This window comes from Xiphias gladius, chromosome 7 (genome assembly GCF_016859285.1).
Source record: "Xiphias gladius isolate SHS-SW01 ecotype Sanya breed wild chromosome 7, ASM1685928v1, whole genome shotgun sequence".
NCBI lineage: Eukaryota > Metazoa > Chordata > Actinopteri > Istiophoriformes > Xiphiidae > Xiphias > Xiphias gladius.
This window is the reverse complement of record NC_053406.1, coordinates 11,609,423-11,634,062: the sequence shown is the minus strand read 5'-3', so window position 1 is coordinate 11,634,062 and position 24,640 is coordinate 11,609,423. Positions and strand designations below refer to the sequence as shown.

The 24,640-nt window shown below is 42.0% G+C and overlaps 1 protein-coding gene across 1 annotated transcript; it reads left to right on the top strand.

Moving 5' to 3' along the window:
• The first annotated feature begins 1,191 nt into the window (after nucleotides 1-1,191).
• baz1b (bromodomain adjacent to zinc finger domain, 1B) lies at nucleotides 1,192-17,660 on the top strand. Its single transcript, XM_040130598.1, has 21 exons — nucleotides 1,192-1,969; nucleotides 3,280-3,396; nucleotides 4,411-4,555; nucleotides 5,045-5,237; nucleotides 5,432-5,553; nucleotides 5,818-6,015; nucleotides 6,099-6,287; nucleotides 6,403-7,723; nucleotides 8,050-8,211; nucleotides 8,465-8,603; nucleotides 8,700-8,863; nucleotides 9,061-9,175; nucleotides 9,299-9,397; nucleotides 9,765-9,942; nucleotides 10,172-10,357; nucleotides 10,567-10,714; nucleotides 11,532-11,679; nucleotides 12,412-12,527; nucleotides 13,422-13,561; nucleotides 13,722-13,828; nucleotides 14,642-17,660. The coding sequence occupies exons 1-21, from the start codon at nucleotides 1,851-1,853 to the stop codon at nucleotides 15,327-15,329; spliced, it is 4,794 nt and encodes a 1,597-aa protein (XP_039986532.1). The 5' UTR covers nucleotides 1,192-1,850; the 3' UTR covers nucleotides 15,330-17,660.
• Nucleotides 17,661-24,640: the final 6,980 nt, after the last annotated feature.

The following is a 24,640-nucleotide window of genomic DNA, read 5'->3' as shown; positions in this document are numbered from 1 at the left end:
CTACAGAAGTGGGCACAGGATCGTGTAAAACCAGGCCAGAAACACACCGACCGAGGAAATCAGAGTAGCAAAGAGAAGCTATGCTGAAAAGCTGGAAAACAGGTTCTCTGCTAACGACCATGCGTCAGTGTGGGGAGGCCTGCAGGACATCGCCAGCTACAGGAAATCATCCCTTGAAGACTTGAATGTTGTTTACTTTAGGTTTTAACAAACCTACATTCACACCCCTGATGACTTCAGAAAATATGATTGCGCCAACCTGCCGACCATCCAGGACTTCCAGAATCAGGAAGAGGGCAGGGAACATCAATGCAGACCCCTCACACCCTGGACACAACCTGTTCCAACTCCTGCCCTCTGGTAGGCGCTGCAGAACACTGTGCAGCCAGACACAGCAACACAACAACAGTGTGCCATCACTCTGATGAACAGTTAATCAATCATATAATATCAGGAACAATCCCTATGCAATAACCCTGTAATACTAAAACAACCACTGCACTCACAAATTATATTTCTATTACTTTTAAACTCACATTGTGCAATATCATGTACAGTATATATCATCAATCACTTGTCAAATATAAATACAAGCAGGCTGTATATACTGTACATAGACGTGTATACATGCACATACTGAACATAACCACCTAGTGTGTGTATAGAAATGACCTTATTACACTACCCACTTAATATTTATTTCAGCATTCCTTGCACTCTACCACACCTCGCACCACCTGGTCCCTACTCGTTGCCTTGTAAACAGACATTTTTTTCCCCTTCTGGCGTACACATAATAATCATATGTTTATTTCTCTTGCTCATCTTTGTTGTCCTTGTGTTCGTTGCATGTCCATGTGTATCTCCCTGAACATTGTTATTGATACTGTGTCTAAGTACACTGAGAGCCACTGGCTGACCGGAGTAGAAATTCCATGCATCCACAAACATAGCAGGCCATTAAAGCTGATTGTGACGATCTGTATTGTCATCAGCTGACCTCCGGCCTCTCGTTTCTATTCTGTGTGGGCGTGGTTTACGGGAAGGGGCTGTCTGAGACCGACAATGGACGTGCCATACCAGCCAATCGGAGGGTGCATCAGACTGCCTCGATGAGGGTGCTTCACTGAGAGAGCCAATGAACGTCGAGAGAGGGCGGGGCGTGTTTCCGACGCCGCTTGCTGCCGGGGAAACAGAGTTCTGAGGGTGCAGGGAATTGTGCCGGTGCACTGGAAACTCCCGCCATTTCGACAAGGAATTAACCTCTTGATTGATCCTGGGTACTTTTTCGTAACGCTTGCTAACGCCGTTATCTGACAGGGAGAAGCTCCAACAGTACGAAAATGCAGCGAAGACACCCGATTAAACGAGAGCAGGCCTAGTTTGCACAGACTTCGGACGGCACAGCGCGCCAGACCTCCTGCTGAGCCCAGCTTTGGCTGTTGCCTCGAGTTTGATTTTGGTGTGGTTTCGCATCCTTTCCTGTTCAACCGGAGCTAAAAGTTTACCAACTGTCTCGAGAGACAAGTCGAGCAACTTGTTTTACACCCAAGGCATAGTGTGGAACCATCATGACGCCGCTCCTCACGGAGAGAAGAAGGATGCGATGAGGCGGCTGGCAAGAAGCGCACTGTTATTGTTTTGCAACGAGATAGCGATCCAGCCTACTAGCTAGTCAGCTAGCTGCTACACGTTGGGTGCCGGGCCTGCCGGCGGTAACGTGAGCCGTGCTAAGATATTTCGGGACACTTGGATACATGCGTAGGACATATTATTGTATACTATTGTACTAAATTGTTGCTAGAAGATCGGATTTTAGCGTTGGCACTCGTGCCATCCGTGGATTTGAAATGGCACCGCTTTTGGGCCGGAAACCTTACCCGCTGGCTAAGCCGCTAGCCGAGCCACCAGGCCTGGGTGAGGAGGTTTACATCATCGAGCACACCAAGGAGGCCTTCAGGAACAAAGAGTATCCTTTTTTTAACATGGTGTTGATGATCAGTCTCGACTTAGCGAGAGCTAGCTGGCATGCAGTGTGACTGGCTTTGTCTGCCTGGCTGAACCGATGCCCACACAGTTAAATGCACAGGACTGTAACCCGAGCTAACAAAGCTATTTTAAAATTACCAGACATTTTCCCTTCATTTAGTGTCTCCCCGCATGTACTCACTTTACACTAGATGACAAGCTTGCTAGCTAACATTCAAACAGCTTTGCTAGTCATTTCGGTGCAGCTGACTATTTCACGAAGCCAGATAAAAAGATCAGTTTTTTGCGGCACATACCACAGTTCTCATGCTTAGTTAAATGTAGAGCGCTACTGTAAAAGGCCGTCCTTTCACTTTGACGGACCCGCTGTCAGCTACTAGTAATGCTAGCAGAGCTAGCTAGCACGCTGCTAACGTTATTTTCCCCATTATGTCACAATAGCCCGTCGTCTGCTCTCAATACCTGGAGCTAGCTGCTAAGATTAGCACACAAGCCTTAGCTACCGGTACATTTGTGTTTTTGAGTTTACTAAGAGATGACAACAGCTGACTTACACTCAGTCACTTATATGAAACGACCTTTTTTGTTGGATAGGCATGTTCTGGTGTAATAGCCAGCTGCTTTTACCCACTCGTTTAGGAGAGATGATTATATGGCACTTCAAACTGTCAGCAACATTATGAAGTTAGCTGTGACCGCTCGAAGTGACACACGTAGTGCTAAAAGTGGTCTTCAGGTGTTTTTATGGCAACATAAAGTTAGTATAAGTTGTAGTAGTTTTGGATTCCAGCAGTAACACAGTTATTTTAATAACGTAAATGTTTGACTTTAATATCGGAATCTATCATCAAGAACAGCTACGAGAACCACGGGCCTCCTATCTACCTTTCCACACTGTCCCACGTATACTAACACAGAGAGTTTGGCTTCACTGTTGTTGTTGGGTTTCTTTTTAAGTCAAACATTTAACTCCCATCAACAACTCTAAGAAGTGTGCTTACTGTTGTTTTGCCCAAACTTTTTCCCAGTTTTGCATTGTTTATAACACCCTAAGTACACTTTTTTTGTTCCTAAAAGTATAACCATGGATCAAGTTTTGTAATGAAGTCATGACTGTGTATGGTGGGTGCCCCTTGGACCCAGCCTCTTTTTCAACTATTGACATCAATGACTCTAATTTGTCAACAATGGACCGTGCATGTCTTACTTGTAATGAGTAAGCAAATGGCTAAACAAAGGGCAACTGTTGACATGTGAACATCGCAATTTACCTTGACAAAATGACTACAGAGAGTATGAGGCACGCTTGCAGAGATATAATGAGCGCATCTGGACATGCAAGAGCACTGGAAGCAGCCAGCTGACACACAAAGAAGCATGGGAGGAGGAACAAGAAGTCACTGAACTGTCAGTATCACATCCAGAGTTTGCATGGGCATGTTCACGATTCCATCCATCTAATGAAATAAGAGCCATTAGTCTACTCTCAATTGACTGCAGTCCTTGGCCAATACACGTAACATTCAAAAACGCATTCAGATGTCCAGTAAAACCCTTGGTTTTATTAATCTCTGAATGTTGAACTTTACTGGTCAGTTAGATGCACTTGCACAAATATAAGGATTAGCCTCTTGCACAGAAGCTCAGTAGTATCATGAAAGAGCCATATTCTCCCAGTGAAGGTCACAAGGCTCGCTGCTTTGCTATGATTGGATAAATCCGGTGCTCCTCCTCTCATTCTATTTAGAGGGTGTGTGATTGAGTCATCCTTGAATCTGCAATGGCCTGGAGAGAACTCCCTTATCCTGATCTGCAAAAGGGAAGAATATAGACATAAAGATTAGACTAGTCCAGCTGAGATCTACGGTATATGTACACCTGGTTGGTGATAATTCAGTTGAACACTTACCATCAACCAGGTGTACACATATACTGTACTGTATATGTGCTGTCAGCAAGAGGAATGTGACCTAAACTATAGACAAGGCCCAAAGAGATGCCACAGCAAAGACTGGGCAGAGCAGTGCTCAGCTGCCCAGAGCTCAAGTCACTCAAGATCATGAGTTGTATTTAAGCCCTGTCTAATTATGTCAGCCAGGATACTCCCCCTACTGGCCACCCTAAGGTCTTTGTTGTCCTGTTATGTAATGCTCTGGTCCCTGTGATGACTGCAGCTCAGAAATCCAAACAGCTTGAAACCTATCTTGCCATGAATAGAGTGCATACAATCATGAATGAATCCAATTTATGTCTGACGTGGCAACAGTCAGCTTGTTTTTAGATGCACTCAGGACATTAGAAACAGTGTCACTTTATACGTGATAAAGTGGAGCATAAAATGATGGGACTCCAAAAACTATATCACACCTTCTTTTCATTACATTTTTTTTGTACTAATTAATGCTCGTGTTCTGTGTGCAGGCTTCAAGAGGAGTATCCCCAGTGGTTTGAGAAGCCCGTCCTGGAGATGGTCCACCACAACACAGTGTCTTTAGACAAACTGGTTGAAATGGCCTGGGTGGAAATCCTTACCAAGTATGCTGTGGGTGAAGAGTGTGACTTCCTGGTCAGTTCGACTTCTTAAATTTCTACACTTGTGTGTTAAGTATAGCTATTATGTAACTTTGCATTTTGATCTTAAGGTGTCCCCCAACAGGAATCAGGCTCATAGCATTTGCATTGTTATATTGCATTCTCTGTACCACTTCAGATATTATCTGTAGAGGACCATACAGCTTTTTTTTTTTTTTTCATTCATCATAGAAAATTAATTATACTCTAGATTTTTATTTTAAATTTAACCCTTTAGCATACAAAAGTTTTTGTATTCATATTCTTGCCCACTGGCTGCCATTTGTTTCAGTTGCTTTCACACAGTCAGCATCACTATGCAAAAAAATAAATGCAATAGAGAAAGTTTTATATAATATGACAAACATGCATAAAATCTAAATGAAATGCATCGTAGTGGTAGAGAAGGGGTGAGCAGGTGTTCATTTGGAAACTTTCTTTCGGTGTAATTTGAATCCTTTTTTTTTTTTTTTTCCCTCTTCAGGTGGGGAAGGACAAAAGTTTGCGAGTGAAGGTGGTGAAGATCCACCCCCTAGAAAACCCAGAGGGTGAGACAGGGGAGAAGAAGCTTGAGGGTGCCTGTGACTCGCCATCCAGCGACAAGGAGAACGCAAGTCAGGAAAACCAGAGGAAGGAGCCTCCTCCCAGAGAGGAGGAGAACAGGAGAGAGAGTCTCAGTGAGTACTAATCAGTACATTTGCAATCAGAAGAAGAGTACCAAGGGACATAGCCTAGAGTTTTAGGCTTCACAGGAGGAAGAAATTGGCCTATATTGTATTCACTTTTTCCAGGTGTTGGATCATGTACTCTTTTTATAGGTTATTCTTATTTATTATTATTTTTTTTTAAACAATGTTTTGGTTCCTATCAGGTGACAGAGCACGACGTTCTCCAAGGAAACTTCCCACTGCCATGAAGGAAGAGAAGAAGAAGTGGGCGATGCCCAAATTCCTTCCTCATAAGTATGACGTGAAGCTCATCACTGAGGATAAGGTCTGTATCATGCCATCAGCAGTCAGCAAATGTTTAGGTGTATTTTCCTTGTTGGTTCCAGATAAGAATTAGTCTTATCTTGACACCAGTGACAGTATGTTACTCTTCTGTGTTTTTCTGCACTACAACTGATGATGATGATTGGTATTCTTGCCCACAGTCAGTCTGTGAAAAAGCCATGTGGGGTTCATTATCTGTTAAGGTCTGTGCAAACCTTTGCATCTTTGAAAGAAAGTGGATTGAATCCTATAACTTCTGTTATAGGTGATTAGTGATGTCCCAGCAGACAGTCTTTACAGAACGGAGCGGCCTCCAACCAAGGAGATCATGCGCTATTTCATTAGGCACTATGCTCTGAGACTGGGCATGGGAGAGAGTGCTCCCTGGGTGGTTGAGGATGAACTGGTGAAAAAGTTTAACCTGCCCAGCAAATTCAGTGACTTTCTTCTTGATCCGCACAAGGTAATTTACTCAAGGTCATTTTCTGCATGTCATTTATTGAAAAATGTTGCTCGTTCTTGGCTCACACTCTTGTTTGGCTAAAGTTTTTAGCAGAGAATCCCTCCACAAAGCGTAAGAGCTTGACATCTCCAGAGGGTAAACCTAGCAAGAAGCTTAAGACCTCAGACACACCAGGAGAGGATTCAGGAAATGAGAAGGGAGAGAAGAAAAGGAAAAAGAAGAAAGATGCTTTAGGCATGCCACTTAGTCCCACCATCTGGGGCCACATGCAGGTTAGTTGGGTTCTATGCACATAATGAAGTCTTGTAAAGATATTTCTTAATCATTATGGGGTATCCCTTAAACTTAAAAGTTTTGCTTAATGGACTCATGTTGTCTGTATTCCAGAAAATAAAAATGAATGGTTCTCCACTCAAGGTCAAGAACTCAGGAACTCCTAAGAAAGGAGAAGGCAAAGGTTCGGCGCCCTCCACTCCGAAATCGGGCAGAAAGTCTGGGGACAAGAGAGAAGGGAAAAAAAATGGAAAAAGCGGTGATAAAAAGCTCAATGTGCTCAAAGCTTCTAAAAAGGATGGCAAAGCTGGTGCTAAGACACCAAAGATGAAGCAGATGACTCTGCTGCATCTGGCTAAGAGCACCCCTGCTGGGAGCCCTAAGAAAAGAGCCCGTAGTACTGGCATGGGTACACCTAAATTGGGGAAGCCATTGCACCCTATGGCTCTCCACCTCCTTCGTTACTATAAAGAGAATAAGGGCAAAGAAGACAAAAAGAACTCCCTCTCCTCCCTTATTTCCAAGGCTGCAAAGACCTTATCCCCAGATGATCGCAGCCGTCTGCCGGAGGAGCTCAAGGAGCTGGTGCAGAAACGCTGGGAGCTTTTGGAGCAAAAGAAACGATGGGCAGCCATGAGCGAAGAGGAAAGGCAGGAAGAGATGAAGAAGCGGCGTGAGGAACTCAAAGAGAAACTGCGAGAAAAGGCCAAGGAGAGACGCGAGAAGGAGATGCTGGTCCGCCGCGAACAGTCACGTAGATACGAGGACCAGGAGATCGAAGGTGGTAAGACCCTGCCAACGTTCAAGCTTGTAGACATGCCTGAGGGGTTGCCCAACACCCTGTTTGGCTATGTAGCCATGGTAGTGGACTTCCTCCACTGCTATGCAGGGCTCTTAATGCCAGATGATCAGTATCCGATCACAGCAGTGGCTCTGATGGAAGCACTGGCCGGGGAACGGTCCGGCTTCCTCTACCTGAACCGTGTGCTGGTGGTGCTCCTCCAAACGCTGCTGCAGGATGAGCTGGCAGAAGGCTACAGTGAGCTCGATATGCCCTTATCTGAGATCCCCCTTACCATGCACTCTGTGTCAGAGCTGGCACGGTTGTGTCTGCGTCCATGTGATGCTCATGGTGAGGAGAGTGGCCAGGGCTCAGAGGACTCGGGTCCCATGGGGGGCTTTGATGATGTGGTGACCAGTGAGTTCTTGGAGAAGCTTGAGACAATCGAGGTCTTTGAGCTGAGCCCCGAGGAGAAGGTCAACCTGCTGGTGGCACTCTGCCACCGCATCCTCATGACCTACTCAGTGGAAGACCACGTTGATGCAATGCAGCAGCGGTCAGCTGAGCTGTGGAAGGAGCGCCTGGCAATGTTGAAAGAGGTCAATGACCGCAAGAAGGCTGAGAAGAAGAAGCGGAAGGAGATGGAGGGCAAAGGTAGGCAAGGATCATCAGAGAGCTTTACCTGTAGTTGTAATGTCGCAGTGAAACAAATGAGAAGAGTTAATACTGTAATAGCGTGATTTCCGCATCTTTCCTTGCTCATTTAAGAATACTAAAAAGCTTATATACTACTCACAAAATATCAGTAAAACTGTGCATTTATTATGAATATATTCTGATCATTAAACTTTGCAAAATGTCAGAGACAAGAGGATGTTTCAGTCTGTCATTAGTCTATTATTAATACCCCCAAAATGTAAATACAAATACAATTTGATACCAATATATTGTTTGTGTTTCTTTGTTTTCTTGTTTTGAAGGTGAGAAGAAAAAAGAGGGGGGTGCTAAGAAGGAGGCCAAAAAAGAAGTAAAGGTGGAGCTGGAGCCAGAGCCAGAAGACATGATCAGCTCAGTGAAGAGCCGGCGGCTGATGGCCATGCAGGCCAAGAAGGAGAAGGAGGAGATGGACAGGCAGAACAAAGGTAATCTTTACAGGAGGATGAGGAGCAGTTCAAAATGTGCATTTTTTTCCTCCCAAATACGACTTTTTTTTCTTTAATGTTTTTTAACTCTAACTTTTTGTTCACTTAGTACATAGCTTCTCCACCACTGGGCTCTTTTAGTAATGCGATTCATTTAGAGCAACAGCTGACTAATCATGATAAAATACTTCATCAATTTTTAGCAGAATTCCTCAGTCATATTTGTTACTGTTAACCCCCCCGCCCCCCCTAGAACGAATGGAGAAGGAGGCTGAAGAGGAGCGGATGCGTAAACAAAGGGCTGCTGCAGAGAGGGCCTTCCAGGATGGGATAACCAAAGCCAGACTTGTCATGCGCAGAACCCCACTGGGTACAGACAGAAATCATAACAGGTGAGTTCTGCACCCAAACAGTGAGAGATTATATACAACCCCTCTTAATAACTTGAATAAATTTGAACCATGTTTGCTTGATGTTTTTGTTTTTAGATACTGGCTTTTCTCTGATGTGGTTCCTGGTCTGTACATTGAGAAAGGCTGGGTGCATGAAAGTATCGACTACAGCTTCACCCCTCCACCTGAGGACAAACCGGCTGAGCCTGAGGTGGAAGAGGAGGAGGATGGAGAGTCGGCCACTACACATGACTCACAAGGTAAAGTATTTATAAGTTTTAATATATTCTTATCAAAATTTTTGTTAAAAATGACTATTGGCTATTGTTGTCGTAGATTTTTTTTTCTACCTCAATATTGATAATGATAATGATTTTCTGCTTTGTAGTCATAAAAATGTATACATTTTTTTTTTTTTTCATCTTTTTGAGATGATAAATTGTTGTTTCTGTTGTAGGAGCTGAAAAAGATGATGGTAGCATAGATGGTGCCATTAGTGAAGGAGCCCAGCAGGGAGCAGCAGCAGACGTCTGTATAGAAACCACTGTTCCCAAACAGGGACAGAACCTCTGGTACAAGCTGTGCTTCTGTCTTTCTTTTTCTTTTTCTGTTTGTCTTGTCTTTCTTTTGATTGATTTTTCGTTCTTCTTCCTTTTGTAAACTGTCGTCTCAAATTGTTCTGCCTTTGGATCCAGGTTCATATGTGACAGCACAGCTGAGCTGGAAGAACTGGTGGAAAGTCTTCATCCTCAGGGGGTCAGAGAGAGTGAACTGAAGGCGAAGATACAAAGCAGGTAAATGCATTCTCACTACAGGAGATAATTTTTTCAAAAAGCATGAAACCATTCAATCCTGCTGCACTTCCTGTGCCCATTTATTGCTGGTTTTCAGGGATCTCTTACAAAGAAGTTCCTTTTTTAAGTTTCATTTTGTGGGAACTAACAGTAGCACCAAAGGTGTAGATAGTGGAGAAAGGTTTAGAATGGAAATACATTAAGTAGACTTAGTTCCCCACGAAGCAAGGAGGAATGCACACTATTGTTTTTGTTTGTTTTTAAAAAAAAAAAAAAAAAAAGGCAACTGTGTTTGACCAGAAGAACGGCTAAATTAAATGTTGAGTAAATACAAAGGTAAATACAAAGCTTTCCCTTCCCTGTTTAGGTATCAGGACATCCTCCACTCCATCCATCTGACCCGTAAGGGCAAAATGGGCCTCAGGACCTGTGATGGCTACGCAGAGCTGCTCAAATACCTACGCAGTGACATCCAGGAGGTGGCTTCACGGCTGCAAAAGGGAGGCCTGGGATACCTGGATGACAACATAGACATTGAAGATCAGGTGAATGATTTGTCCGATTATATACAAAATTAGTATCCCTATTATTTCTACATTATGTTCACTCAAGTGTGAGAAATGTATAAATTTATATGATGGTGTACAGCCTTTATGTCAACAGGTAATTGGGATGTATATACCTGAGAGTGGATATATTCATCCCTGTCAGGGTGTGCGTGAACCTTGCACTTGTAATTCATACCTATTTGTTTGTTTCGTCTTCTGTCCACAGTTGAAAGACACGGAGAGCTTGAAAGACTTTGGCGAGTGCATCATCACCATTCAGGCGTGTGTAATCAAAAAGTTCCTGCAGGGATTCATGGCCCCTAAGCAGAAAAAGAAGAAAAAGCAAGGAGGTGAAGAAAGCAGCAAGGCTGAGGAGGTGGACGAGGAGAAGAGACTGGCAGAGGAGGCTAGGGTAAGACAAAGAGTTGCAGTGTTCGTGTTCGGTTTTAAGTTTGCGTCTCACAGGTAACGGGGTTCAGCAAAAAGTCATTGACTGCTGTTAAAATAAGGGGTTTAGCCATGCAATTTTGCAGAGTTATTAACCACTTACATCATCAAGGACACAGTTGAATGCACAGGTCGTCTGTTAAACACAGTGCTGTGTTCTACCTTTCCTCTTAGGTAGCTACAGCGGTAGAGAAGTGGAAGACGGCTATCAGAGAGGCCCAGACCTTTTCCCGCATGCATGTGCTGCTGGGGATGTTGGACGCTTGCATAAAGTGGGACATGTCTGCTGAGAACGCTCGCTGCAAAGTCTGTCGCAGGAAAGGTAAGGACTGATTCGACTGCTGTCCCTTAAAGTCAAATTTAAAGGAAACACGCACAAGTTATTTGCAGCTGATGATGGCACTTTGCCGTTATTTGCATATATGGCTTTGTCGTAACAGGCCTTTCTGTGTTTTGACTGTAGTTCAGCAGTTCAAAAACCAGTAACAGGATGAACAAAAGTACCTCAGTGACCTCAACAGTACTAGAGCTCCACAGCTAGCCCCTGTCTGACAAAATACACACACACACACACACACACACACACACACACACACACACACACACACACACACACACACACACACACAGAAACAGTCACCACAACTATCTGATGTCTTTACTAAATGATTTGCCGGATTATTGTGTTATAGTCTGCATATAAACATGGTCAGTCAAGGTTCAGTCTGTCCTGTCTGAGTGAAGCAGTTCTACACTACCCAATCAGTCTTGTGCTCCCTGTGTAGTGCTTAGGCAGAGCCCATCTGTGCTGAAGCTGATGGAGTCTAGGCCCAGATCCAGCAGGCTCAGAACAGAACAGACTAGTAGTGTCAGGCAAGTCTACATACAGAGCCGGCCGCTCCGCACTCCAACAGGTGAACCTGTAGTGATAAGATGACAATAAAAACTTTCACATCAACATAGACACACAAGAAAACAAGCAAAGATGGTTGGCCTTTTCAGGGAGTGAAGACCAGGAAAAATTAGACTTCAAGAACAAAAATGTGGGATTACTGAGTAAATCTTAGGTAGCACAAGAAAATGGATTTAAAAAATAGCTTCCTTAGCTCAGCCTTATGATTTGTACTGATCTCTTCCAGGTGATGATGAGAAACTTATCCTGTGTGATGAGTGTAACAAGGCCTTCCACCTGTTCTGCCTGCGACCGGCCTTGTACCGCATCCCTGCGGGAGAGTGGCTATGTCCTGCCTGCCAGCCCACCGTGGCCAGACGTGGCTCCCGTTCAAGGTAACTCTCCATCTAACTGTTTGGTTTGTCTTGTCTATATTCCATCATCCATACAAGCTGTTGCATTACACTGGGGTAACTCTAGAGTTAATGTATACTCAGTTTTTAAAGCAACATTTAATTTGTGTCCTAACACAGCTGGCTAGTCCTCGTAGGTTGTCACAGTTAAAAAGAAAACATTTTAATCATTACAGATCTATTTCACAGAAATGAGTGCTGTGGAGCGTTTACAGTGGCAACATGTATGCACACATAATAGTGTTTCATGTGTTTAAAAAAAACAAAAAACAAAATAGAACAAATGAAAAAAAAATTCAACTCACGTTTTCCTGATGAGAACAAGCACAATTCCATACAAAATGACTATGGATGCGGATAGAGCTGGATCAGTTGTCTTTTTGGTAAATTGTCGTTCCCAAGGGGTTGTAGTTTTAATTATAATCTGCAGTAGTACTGCAAGTTTGACAGAAGCCAGGGAAACAAATGCATTTATTCCCCCTTTGCCATCTTTGTGCTATGCAGCCCTTCCAATGGCAATCTGTGCAGCTTACTCCTTTTACGTTGACCTCGGTTGGTCAAGTACCCCACCGATAGACAAACAGCAGAGCAGCGGCTCCAGCAGTATCACTGAAACCAATATGTTTGATTATTTTCGCCGAACATTAAAATCTGCCCCCTTTCTAACTTTATCAGTCATGTTAAGATTTATGAATGGCAACCTCTCCATTGCAGGAACTATAACCAAGACACAGATGAAGAAGAGAATGAGGAGGAGTCAGAAGAGGAGGACTCTGAGGAAGACGAGGAGGATGAAGAGGAGAACGACTACAAAGCCATGGGGCACAGCTGTGAGTATCAAAGAGAGAAAATCAAGTCCAGGTTTCACAAAATTGTCTCAATTCGATGACAGTTGATCATGAGGGTTTTAACCAGAGCTAAGAAAGAATTAAAACAGTTTCTCTGCTCATGTCACACATTTCCCTGAACACACCACTTAAAAGATGGGGATGAATATGGCCAAATCCTGTAGTCTGTCCAGGTTATCATTGCCATATTATATGTACCCACTCAAAATTGGAATCCTTGTGTCATTAATACGTTGCATCTTCCTATTAAACACTACAGCACAAAAGAAACAATAATATAATAAATAAATTGAATTGAATGAATTGATTTTTTTTTTTTTCATCCAAAAAGAGATGTCACAGATTTGAAAAGCTGAGTTAGTTTTGGAAAATGGTGGTCCCTGGGGTTGAAGGTCAGGAATGAGAGGAATGCTGATAGGGAATTTCAGCTCCTGTGGCTATTGTCTGTGTGTTGTCATGTAGCACAACTCAGGTCTGGACCTTGCTTTGAAGCTGTGTCTCACTCTGGCTTCACTCAGAGTATGTGGCAAGATGATCCCCTCTGTCGGTTCAGGCCATCATGTCAAGGTCAACTGTTAAGAAGTTTAGCGCATTGATGCTGAATAGTTCAGGAGAAGATGGCGAGGCACCTAAAAACAGATTATTTTTCTCACTTCTAGCGTGAGACTGTTTGTTTGATAATCCACTGGAAGTCTAGGGCTAAAGTCCATGGAGGCCTGGCATTGGTTAAAATGTCAACAACGTAACAGACAAATGAAACATTAATTAACTTGACATATCAGATTCCATATGTAGAACTGCAGCATATCTATGATGATAATTTCTACTTTTTATTTTTCTTGTCGTCCTGATCACCCCTCATTGTTTTGTCTACAGTGAGACCAAGGAAGAAAAATAAGCAGTCTTCGTCTCGACAGAAAAGTTCAAAAAGTAAATCCAAGAAGCAGTCGTCTTCTAGTAGTCAAAGCAGCAAACAGAGGGCTGGACCCAACAGCCCGGCAGACATTGACGAACTGGTAAGAAACCACAAGGACACTTGCATGTAGAAGATGTGTCCTGCTTCTCAGAATTAAAGAAAACACTTGAAGCAGGAAACACGTGAGGGCAGGGGTTCGTTTATATTTCACAAACCTACAGATCTTTATTTGTTGTTGCCTGTGTGTGCGGGTTCTGCAGGTGCGACAGAATTCCCAATCAGGAGCGCGCAGGCAGGTGCTGGAGCTGGAGAGGTGCGAGGAAATCCTCAAGAAGCTGATGAAATTCCGCTACAGCTGGCCTTTCAGGTGAGCAGCGAGCATAATCCGCATGCTTGAAATTACAGTTAGTATTCAGCGCGGTGAGTACATGTCAAGCTGGACCCATTTTTGGAGCAACCACACAACGTTTAGAGTAGTTTACATCAACTGTAAGCCAACTGTAATAACTGAACATTTTCATCAAATTTGTGCACTGACCATAATGGGCTCTAATAGTGAAACCCTTCGGTTTATACACAGTTAAGCTTTGGGTTTGGGTCTTGGATGGGGTATGGACTGCTAATCCTAGCAGAGGTGGAGGAATTTGTGAACAACCTGAGATAAACTCACCATAAAGGCAGGATGGGGGCTTTACTTGCATATGTGAGCCATGTTTCATTCAGGTAAACGTGGCTTCATTTTAGGATTACAGAATTGTTCATTAAGCATCAACGCTGATCATCGTGACACACCATATTAACACTACATGGAAAATGTACCACATTATTTAGAAGAGAGTTACAGAAAGGTTGAGGTGCACCGAATGAAACCATATTATGTTGCTGTTTAGGCTGAAACAATATTATGTGATTAATAATTAATGAGAGAAGATCTGTTGCAGCTGTTTGTACTTAAGACCCATGAATAAATAATAAATTATTTTCTGCTTTACACTTCAAAACATTTTGATGCTCATCCTAGAGGCTTGTTGGAAAAAAACAGTAATCCTTTTTGGGTTTTTTGTAGTAAACCGACATGTCCTGCTACCTGAATGACTGAGAACATTCAGTCATCATGAATTATGACAATCCTTAGTGTTTAGTCTAACTTGGCCCTCGGTACATGCTCTTCTCTGCTCAGGGAGCCTGTGTCCCCAGAGGAGGCAGAGGACTACTTGGACATTATCTCCCAGCCCATGGATTTCCAGACAATGCAGGGAAAGTTCAACGAGGGCTCGTATCGTCACGCCCAGGACTTCCTGGAAGACCTGAAGCTGGTCTTCTCCAACGCAGAGGAGTACAACCAGCAGGGCAGCACTGTGCTCTCCTGTATGGTCAAGACAGAGCAGACCTTCACCGAGCTGCTCCAAAAGCTGCTGCCTGGCCTCAGCTACCTCCGCCGGCGTTCGCGCAAACGCATCAGCCAAGCTCCTGCAACATCCGAGGAAGACGAGGAGGAAGAGGATGAAGAAGAGGAGGAGGAGGATGAAGAGCAGGAAGAGGAGCAGAAGAAGAAGATGCAGAATGGCAAATCAGACAGAAAGAAAATCAGAAATGGTCGAGGACGGAGGGATGAGAGTGAGAGCGAGGAAGAAGAGGAGGAGGAGGAGGATGAGGAGGAGGAGGATGAGGGTGATGACGGCAGGAGGAGAAGTAAGCGGACCTCTGCCACTTCAGGCAGGAAGGATTACAGGGAGCAGGATAGCGATGGCGAGCGGGACACACGGAGAACTCGTCAGCGGGGGGGCAGGGGCGATGCTGGGGGGGCGAGCAGCGATGAGGACCGGTCCAGCCAGCAGCGACATTCCAAGAGGCAGAAACGTTCATGAAGTCCAGAGTGCTTTTTGTTGTTTTTGTCGTCTCTCTTTGCTTTAAAAATTTCTGTCCCGCTTCTATTAAAAAAAAAAAAAAAAAAAAAAAAAGATCAAGACCCCTCCATCTCCTCCTCCCACAGCCAGCGGGGCTTAATCCTCAGAAGGACTTTTTTGTGTTATTGAATTTATGTTCATATTTTGAAAAACGATAAGAAAACTGATTTATATTTGTAACATGTTTAATATTGATGTTTTTTTGTTTGTTGTTTTTTGTTTTTTTTCCAACCAAGAAAAGAGGTAATGGAGAGGTCCTCATAGCTCTTAAGACTCTTTTATTTGAATTTCAGTTCCAAGTTGACAAACTCACACACACACACACTGCTTTGTGTATTTTACATTTGCTATACCCATACACCAGTACAGTCTTCACTCATAGTCCAGCCATCACTTCACTGGGGTGTTTCAGAATACTAGTAAGTCCAGCTGTAAAATGTTTGTCCCACTCACATCTCTCTCACAACTCATCGTGTTTTCACTGACTAACAGTACTTCTTGTTAAAGAGATGGTGTCAATGTAGCTGAAACCCCTCTAGGAAGTCTTTCTCGGCTTAGAAACAGCGCTGATGGCTGATTATGAATTTTTCTGTCACCTGTAAATCGCTCTTAATACTAAGCATCTTGCCACCAAGACTATCTTTGGTCAAATGCAAGTCTATAGAAAAACATGGTAGGATTTTTACTAGTTGTAGTAGATGTTTTCCAGCCCAGGTTCAGAGTTACTGTCAAAAGCTGGGTTGCAACTGCAGATCACACTTGTAGTTACATCACTTTAATGCTTTAAAAAAAAAAAAAAAAAAAGTTTCATCTCAGCTCTTGTTGCCAAGGTGTTTTCTAAAACAGGGACCCGACTCAGTCTCATTCTTGGTGTGTAGAGCTGACCAGCCTTTCCTCCTCGGTAGTGCCCTGCCACTTTAAAAAGAACCGGTACCTCAATGCTCCCTCAGTTTGCACTCCTGTGTAAAGTGCACCTATAACGCCAGCAGCTGCAGGACCACACTTTATTGAAATTATGTGCATAAACATTTGTAAACAGTGTTTAAAACAACAAATGTGATGTTTGTTAAGAAAACGGGCATTTTTGAATATTTGATATTTTTTGCACATTTTATTTGGTATTGTAAATGATAACTTGTTGATCTTAATCACATCCAAGAAATTGCAAAGTTTAACCAGGGCTCTCCTAGTCAATACAGAGAACATGTCAGAGTAATTGTACTTTTCATTGTCGCAGCAGAAACCGTCACTCCCTTGTACATTTTTGCGACAAACACCTGATGCCCCTGGTCATTCCGTACTGTGGAATTAGTGAGACAAACATGTTGGTTAAAGCAACTCCTCAGAGGTAAATGAAGTTTTTCCAGCATGTCCTGGTTCAGTCACCAGGTGGTGCCCTCCTCCTGCTCTTTGTCCCAGCATTTTCCAAGAAATACAGTGATACTGCTGTGTTTGCTGGACTGCTGTTACACCAGACTGCCATTGTTTTGTGCCCTCACTGTCCATTAAAGCAGGGGAGCGCCATAGTACTGGGTATAATTTGTCTCTTCAGCTTGTTTTGTTGTAACTTCTACACAGCGGGCAGTGCTGCACAAATTGATTTTATTTTTGAAGTAGACACAACACTCACTAAATGGAATACATTTTGAATGTGCAGAAGTTTCTGTAGTCTGTGTTAAGGTTGCCAGCAATGTGTGTGTGTGTGTATATATATATATATATAATATATATATGCACACACACTGATAAGGCAGTGGTGGGTTTCCCTCTTCTGTCTGTACTGTGCTGTGCTGTTCTCCTGTGTTTTTTCTAGTGCTGTTATCATCAAGATTTCACTGGTTTCATTATGCCACTGATTTTTTTTTTTTTTCTCCCCTCTATATTTGTTTAAATTTGGTTTTGTTCCTGACATGATTAACAATTGTTAGATCAATGTTATGATTGTTTGACACTTCAGCGAACAAGCAAAAGGTGACTGCCCCTCTAAAAATGAGACCTGACTGTAAATGCTTTCTTTATTCTTGGAGGAACTGCAAAAGTCTTTTACACTTCCTTTTTTTATATATATATTTATAGTCTCTAAAGCTGGGTTTGGGCAAGTTCGGAGGATTTACATGTAAAGAATTTCCAATAAAGGCTATGGACGAAGACCGTAGTTCTCCCTGTTTTATTTGTGTTGAGCTGATGAGCTTCCCAGGTCAGACAGACAGCACTGCCATCTGTAAACCTTGTGAAAGTGGATGAACGGGGACGAAAACGAGCTAGCCGTCACCACCAACTGATGTCTAATTTTACTTTTTAATAAAATGTCAAAGTTATCTTGCTCTCTGGTGTGGACTATTTTGTCAGAAACATCTGCATCTTCACATAGAAGCCAAATTACCTGCAAATATTGTGGGTTTGAAGCCAAAATTGTCATTGCAGAAGACAAATGGTTTAATTATTCACAGAAAGATGAGCAACTTGGACTGTTTCATGAAAACATTTTGTGGAAAACATGAAGCTGTTAGTGGTTTAGGTTGGGTGTAATTACACAACCTGGACTCTTAAACTGATACAACTTTCTTTTTTATCTGACTGGAAGGTGCAACTTTAACTGATCATGGGCATTTTTCAAGACTGCGTACAAAACAACAGCATAATTAAATTAGACTGAAAAGAAATAAAGATCCATTCCAGTCTGGACAGTGGAAAGCTGCGGATACAAGAGACACTAGATACTGTATTTATGCAAGGTCATTAAAGTGTCTAGACAGCCATTGATTGTGGATTCTGTGGGTGTTTATGGACCAAAATTAGGATTTTGCTGCATTCAGTAGTTTGATCCAGTTTCATAAGGAGCTCTCTCAACAAAAATATTTCTCAACAGGTAGTAGGCAGCAGCAATGATCCCCACCAAATAAAAAACACAAAATGAAGCGCGAGATCGTGATGTATGGAGGAGAAAGAGTGCAAGGAGGACAGCGAGATCTTAAGAAATATCTAGCAGTGAGGTGCTGACAGCCTCTGAACCATCTGTAATTTGGCAACAGGTATAGAATCCAAGATGGATAAGAGTAAAGGTCAGAGATGTGAAAAGTCAGTGGAAACAGCACTTTATTAGTGGCAGTTCAAACGTAGCAGCAGCTGAATTCAGCTATAATAAACCTAAAATGATGTTTCACTTTGGTACTCTATTGTCCTTTACTACTTTTTAAATTATTCTCTGTATAAAAATTTAAAACTACGTTTCATTTATTTATTTATATATATTTTTACTGGCCTTTCATTGCTTAAACCCTCTGTATTTCCAAATAAATGTGTCTGTCTACCATGAAATCTCCAGCATTTTGAGCCATAAAAGAAGAAAAAAGTTGCAGGTCCATTATCTTGACCCACAAGCAAAGAAGTTAATGGCAGACTGAGGACATTGTGAGTTACAAGCCCCGAGGTGTTGGAGATAAATCAAAGCTTTATGTCTGTTTTGTTGATATTGAGACTCAATGTTGACTGGATCAATGTGAAAGTCAGTTTTGGTGGGTGACTGTTTTGGGAAATGGAGCCTCAGACCCACATACAGAAATGAACTCTGCACGGTTTGAATGAACCTTTAATGAACTCTGAGATGTAGATCATGTCACTCTTAGGAAGCTTAGTCTCTTCAGCATTAAAAAAAAATTCTTGTTAACTTGAATAAAATACAATACAGTCATGATATATTACAATTTAGACGTTTGGTGGGTCTATCAGGGTCTTTCCAAACCAATGAAAAATGTGAAATATTGTTCATTCCTCATATGGTGCATCCTACGCCTTGAAACATAGCTGAGACATGTATTAATCACTAAACTTTTACTCCCTGTTGAACTCAGAGGAATCGATGACTGTACATGGTGCTATGCAGCAGTTATGGAGCAACATTATCATTCTTTTGTTTCTGTACACCTGGCAAATGTAAGTACAATATTCACACTTAAAACTGTTTTTGGCTGGCTCTTCAAATGCTAAATGCTCCACTATGTTCACCGGCTAATCGCTAACTGTGTCTGTCTGTCATTTGCTGAGCAGGTAGTGTACAGTGGGTTTTTAGAGCTTTTTTTGTTGTTGAGGAAAACGACGCTATGGGAGCAGTGAGAGTGAATCAACAGTAATCAACAGCAAAGGTCAGATAATATCAATTAGAGCCACTTTAGCTAAGCAAAGGTTATGTGCACTTGTGTGAGGTCAGAGGAACTTTTGACCTTGAATGACAGTGAAGAGAGTGGTCATTGTTCATATGTTGCACACTTCTCACATGTTTGTTAATTTTTGTACATGTTTTATTACTAAATATGTGGTGTGGAATGTGGGAAAAAACTGGTGTAGATGGAGCACAGTATAGTGTGCATGCATTTAATCACCTGTGAAATTTTGTGAAATTTTGTATTTTTTTATTTGAAACACAGTTTGAACCTGAGGAGCAGCCAGCGTGTCCACCTCTGGTCAGACAGCCAAACACTGATATGCTCTGATCAATGGTGAAACACATACAAGAGATGCCTGAAACAAATTCCTGTTAGACATCATGTGTTGGCTCAGTGCTTTACCTTCAGATTGTCTCCTTTTTACCACTTTCAAAGAACCATGTGTCTTAGCATATTCCAGGGGATCCCACATGGTTTAAATAACACTTGTAAATAATTCACTGTGTGCATGTTTTTAAGCTCTTGTAGTGGCAGATGGGTGTGGTTTGACAAGACAAATTACTGAGCAATAGAAGGTCAACTCAGGACACATGTCATTAATTTTACGTGTCTGGATACATATACTTCCATTGAATTCTTTAGAAATTTCGTACAATTATTACGTTTTATGCAGTGGTGGCTATTATATCCCAAAGTCTGACTCGACAGGTTAAAGCAGCAGCAGCAGCAGCAGCAGCAGCAGGTTCTCTCGTGCTCTTACAAGCAAACACTGGCCATGTGCAGACTAATCTTTGAACCCTGTGCAAACTGACAGCAGCGGTGTATGACCGAACCATCCACCCAGCGTGTGTATGCATAAGAGCAGAGCAGAACAACCCACCCTGCAAATATTTACCTCAGGTCCAAGTCAGTGCAGAGGGCGTTTGGCAAGGAGGGAACAAGTGTGTTTCTCACTCTCAATCCACCAGACACGATGAGCTGCAAGTGAATCTCACATTACTGTGACCACATTAAAGCAGAGTTGGTTCTACTGCTCATCAGTGCAGCACCCACAGAGGGGTGATGAAGATAAAAGGTCCATAAATACAACTATAAACTGTTTTTTAAATCAAAGCTTTCATAATGTAATGTTGCAATCATTTAACATTTTACTCCTGTTTTGCTGCATTTTATATTCTCCTGTTCATTTTTTCCTTGTTACTTTATTTCCTTATTTTATTATATGTTATGTGACTATTATATTATTGGCATTATATGCTATTATATGTAAATGTCACCATGTAGTTTAGTTTTTTTCTTCGTTATTTTTGTTATTTGTGGACCTCATGAGGCCTGCAATAGAGGAAACAAATGGTAATCCAATTAACAATGATATAGAAATAAAGAATTGTGATAGTGTGAAGAAAGACATTATTTCACCTAAATATCTTGCTTTTCTCCATCTTCTTAAAACTTTAATTTGCTTGGTTAAAAAGGTTTGACTCTTTAAACGATTTTTTAAAAGAACCACTTTGTAAATTAACTATTGCAATAGGATAAATAACATCCTCTGTGTTTTTACAATTATTGCTGTAGCTGAAGCACAGTTTTTTTAACACAACTTAACACAACTTGACACAAACTATAAATCTAGTTTCAGCTGACCTCCATTGGCTTCACTTCTCACCTTGCTGCAGTGATGTAGAAGTGTACTGCAGGGTGTGTTGGTACACGTCGACCTCACTGTTAGCTGTAGTTACAGGTGCAGCGAGGTCAGTGAAACACTGCTTTTCAGCTTGGTGTTAAGTACGTTACCCTTTAAATTTCAGTGTTTTTATAGTTAAAGACACATGACTCATTAAAGGAAAAACTGAATAAATGAGTGGAGAAATGTAACAAATGAGGTAGACATCAGAGATTTGTAGCATTTATGCTAAAGCATACTGAAGCTGCTCTCGAGGCTAGTGGTTGCCCAAAACCTTACTAAGACACTTAGCCTTAAATTTGTACCTTTAAAGGTGCTGTATGTAAGTTTTTACTATCGCTACATAGCCAACATTAGCATTAACAGCTGTTTACTTACCAAGAGCTTCAGCCATTGTTGAGTTTACCAGAGGTTAGAATACGCCCTCTGGGCAACGCTACTTCTTCATCCTCTCACGTTGGACTGAGAGCACACTGGAAACTACAGTGACTCGCTGTCCCAAAGGGGTATCACAAGACGGGAAAGGTCGGGGCTAGCTGGTTAGCATGCTCACTTAAGTAGAAGAAAAGAAGCGATAAAAACAGAAGCAAAACAAGAGTTAACATTGGCGTTGCTTTCCACCGCTGGAGACAGCTCTTGGCGAGTAAAAGAATGAAGTAACGTTTCTTCGAGACAGGTAAGTAAACAGCTGTTAATGCTAACACTGGCTATGTAGCGATAGCAAAAACCTACAGATAGCACCTTTAATAGCTCTCACCTTTGGAAGACTCTAATGAACAAATGTTTATAAACATCGCTCTACATTTGGAACAGGTCTTCAGCTTGAGATGAGGTTGTACTGAGAGCTACCTGCTGCATTTTTGACACCTGTCCCACCGGTGCTGTCACACAACATGACACAGTGAGTCAAGCTCTCCTGCTGGAGTCGGTGTTGAGGTGCATGTAGGGAGTCTGGAGCTGTAAGCATAAACACGATTTGTGTCATATCATGGCACACTTAAGAACGAGCTCAGTCAGTAGTCTATCATGTTGGCAGCTGCAGGAATGCACGCAGAGAAAATGAGGACAAGGGGGAAAGAGTCAGAAAAATCCTGAGTGTCTGCCAGAACAGAAAGAAGTTAAGTAACATAATCATTCACAGAGCATAAAGGTGACCTGAAAATTGAGTGCTAAAACCAACTTAAATGACCGCAGCAGCGACATGCCCTAAATTTCTCTCTCCCTTCTGCTTTAAGTGCAAGTACAAATGATTATAAATGCATTATTCACAAAAACAGAGCCTTCTCCCCCAATTTTCTCCACTGATGTGCGTCCTCTCCCTTTGATGATATAACTAAAGTAAAAGGGGAGAAAAGTGAGGGATTGCAGAAATGGAGGAGTTCAGAGGATGGCTTTTCTCTTGGGGCAACAGAGCTCTCATCCCAAAGGGGATCCTGCACTCTTCTGAAACAGTCTGAATCTTCCTGTCGACCAGGCTCCAAACAGCAGCATTTACATATCAGTCATATCCTCTCTGCCATGACTGCAAGCTGACGCATCAGTGCCAAGATACACACTTGGCCTGCTTACAGTGCTTATATCCTCCAGCTGGCTTTTCATCAAACAGGTAAATGCAGGGTATACCTGTTCCGTCTTTATCAATAATATTTTAATTTAGGATTTACATGAAGGCACGATTCTTAGAAATGTTAACAGCAATCTGAAAAAAGGACCTTAGAAAATAAACTCACTCAAGGATTTCTTTGAACTCAAGGATTCAGATATGGCAGCAGCAACAATTGGACGAGAGTGCTACGGGAGAGATGAAAGTCAGTCAAACTTGTAGACGTAATAAGTGGGCTGAGGCCTTTCATGATTCATACTGAGGCTTCATTTTACCATTCAGTCAAGCTAGTGATCCCAAACGCTGAATAGGCCTATATACTGTTTATCTCTGGATTGTTTGTAAAGCTTAGCAGTGGATGATAGAAAGCCACTTAACTCCCCTCCCGCTGTTTTGAGTGAGCACAAAGAGGGATTTAAAAATATATATTTGATTCAGTTTTACCACTGAATCTTATTTATTTTAATAGAACGTGTCTTTTTCGAAATGTTTTCTGTTAAAGGAATAGTTCTGGGAAATACACTTATTCACTTTCTTGTCCAGAGTTAAAAGAGAAGATCAGTACCAGGCTCATGTCTGATTGTTAAATATGAAGCAACAGCCAGGAGAGGGTTACCTTAGCTTAGCAACTGGAAGAACACACGCCTGACTCTGTCCAAAAAATGCACAAAATTTACAGGGGTTATATGGATGACTTTTTCTGGCCAGCACATAGTGTCCAGAGATATAATGTGTTAATAAGGTAGCTATAGTGGTGCTGTTTGGGGGATTTTTGTTAGCTTTGGACCATTAGACTGAGCCAGGCTAGCCCCTATTTCCAACTTTCTTAAAGAAATAGTTTGACATTTTAGGCACTGCAGTTATTTGCTTTCTTGCACAGATTTGGGTGAAAAAATCAATACAACTCTCACTGGTCCGTTAAATATGTATAGTGTAAGGCTAGAGCCAGCAGTCAGTTAGGTTAGCATAAAGACTGGAAAGAGGGAAAAACAATTAGCCTGATTTTGTTACTGCACCTGGCTAAGAAATAGTTCCGCACATAACCACTTATGAAACTTTAACTTGTTGTTTTTACACTTAGGTTTTTGTACAAGTCAAAGATATGAGATATAAGATGTCATCTAGTGAGCTTTAGAGTTGGTCGGCAGATTTTGTCACCTCTGGACAGAGCTGGGCTAGTTGTGCTAAACTAAACTCTCTGTCCGAGGTACAAAAACAAGTAAATAAAAAAACATCAGGTGACATTTTTGTGGGGGTTGTGTGTTTTCAGTTTTTGGATGGATTTAAAAAAAACAAAAAAACAAAACAGATAAAATGTGTTATGTAGGGAACTTTAGAAGTGTTGGAAGGCAGATTTTGTTTTCCTTGACACAGCCAGGCTAAGCTAACCGACTGCAGGCCTTAGCTTAATACCGTACCTGAGAGATGTATCATTCTTTGAATCTAACACGTGGCAAAAAAGCAAATTAGCTTTCAAAATGTCAAACTATTGCATTAAAATTATATTGACATTTGATAAGAAGTGTGAAGCAGAGCTGGAAAAAGTTAGAATCGTAATCTAATAATAGAAAGGGAAAAATGTAGAATAATTTCCTGTCACACCAGACCTGTTTCCCAAGAGCACCTTTTTCTTTCCTAAATTAAGTTGATCACTGCACTCTGATCCTGCTGCTGTCACAGCTCATGTTTCTCTGGAGTGTGGATATGCCTAGTGAGAAGGATGTCAGCAATAAATAGATTAAAGTGTGTAATGGCCCAATAACCACCCATGCACCAATCCACCATGCACGGGTGAATCACTTTAAAAAAAAAAAAAAAAGAA

What these genes read in the sequence shown, in the direction of transcription:
- baz1b (XM_040130598.1), top strand. Translation starts at nt 1,851, where the DNA reads ATGGCACCGCTTTTGGGCCGGAAACCTTACCCGCTGGCTAAGCCGCTA. An exon ending in GAGGCCTTCAGGAACAAAGA is followed by an intron (nt 1,970 to 3,279) that starts GTATCCTTTTTT and finishes AAATGACTACAG; the next exon opens with AGAGTATGAGGCACGCTTGC. An exon ending in AAACAGGGACAGAACCTCTG is followed by an intron (nt 9,176 to 9,298) that starts GTACAAGCTGTG and finishes CTTTGGATCCAG; the next exon opens with GTTCATATGTGACAGCACAG.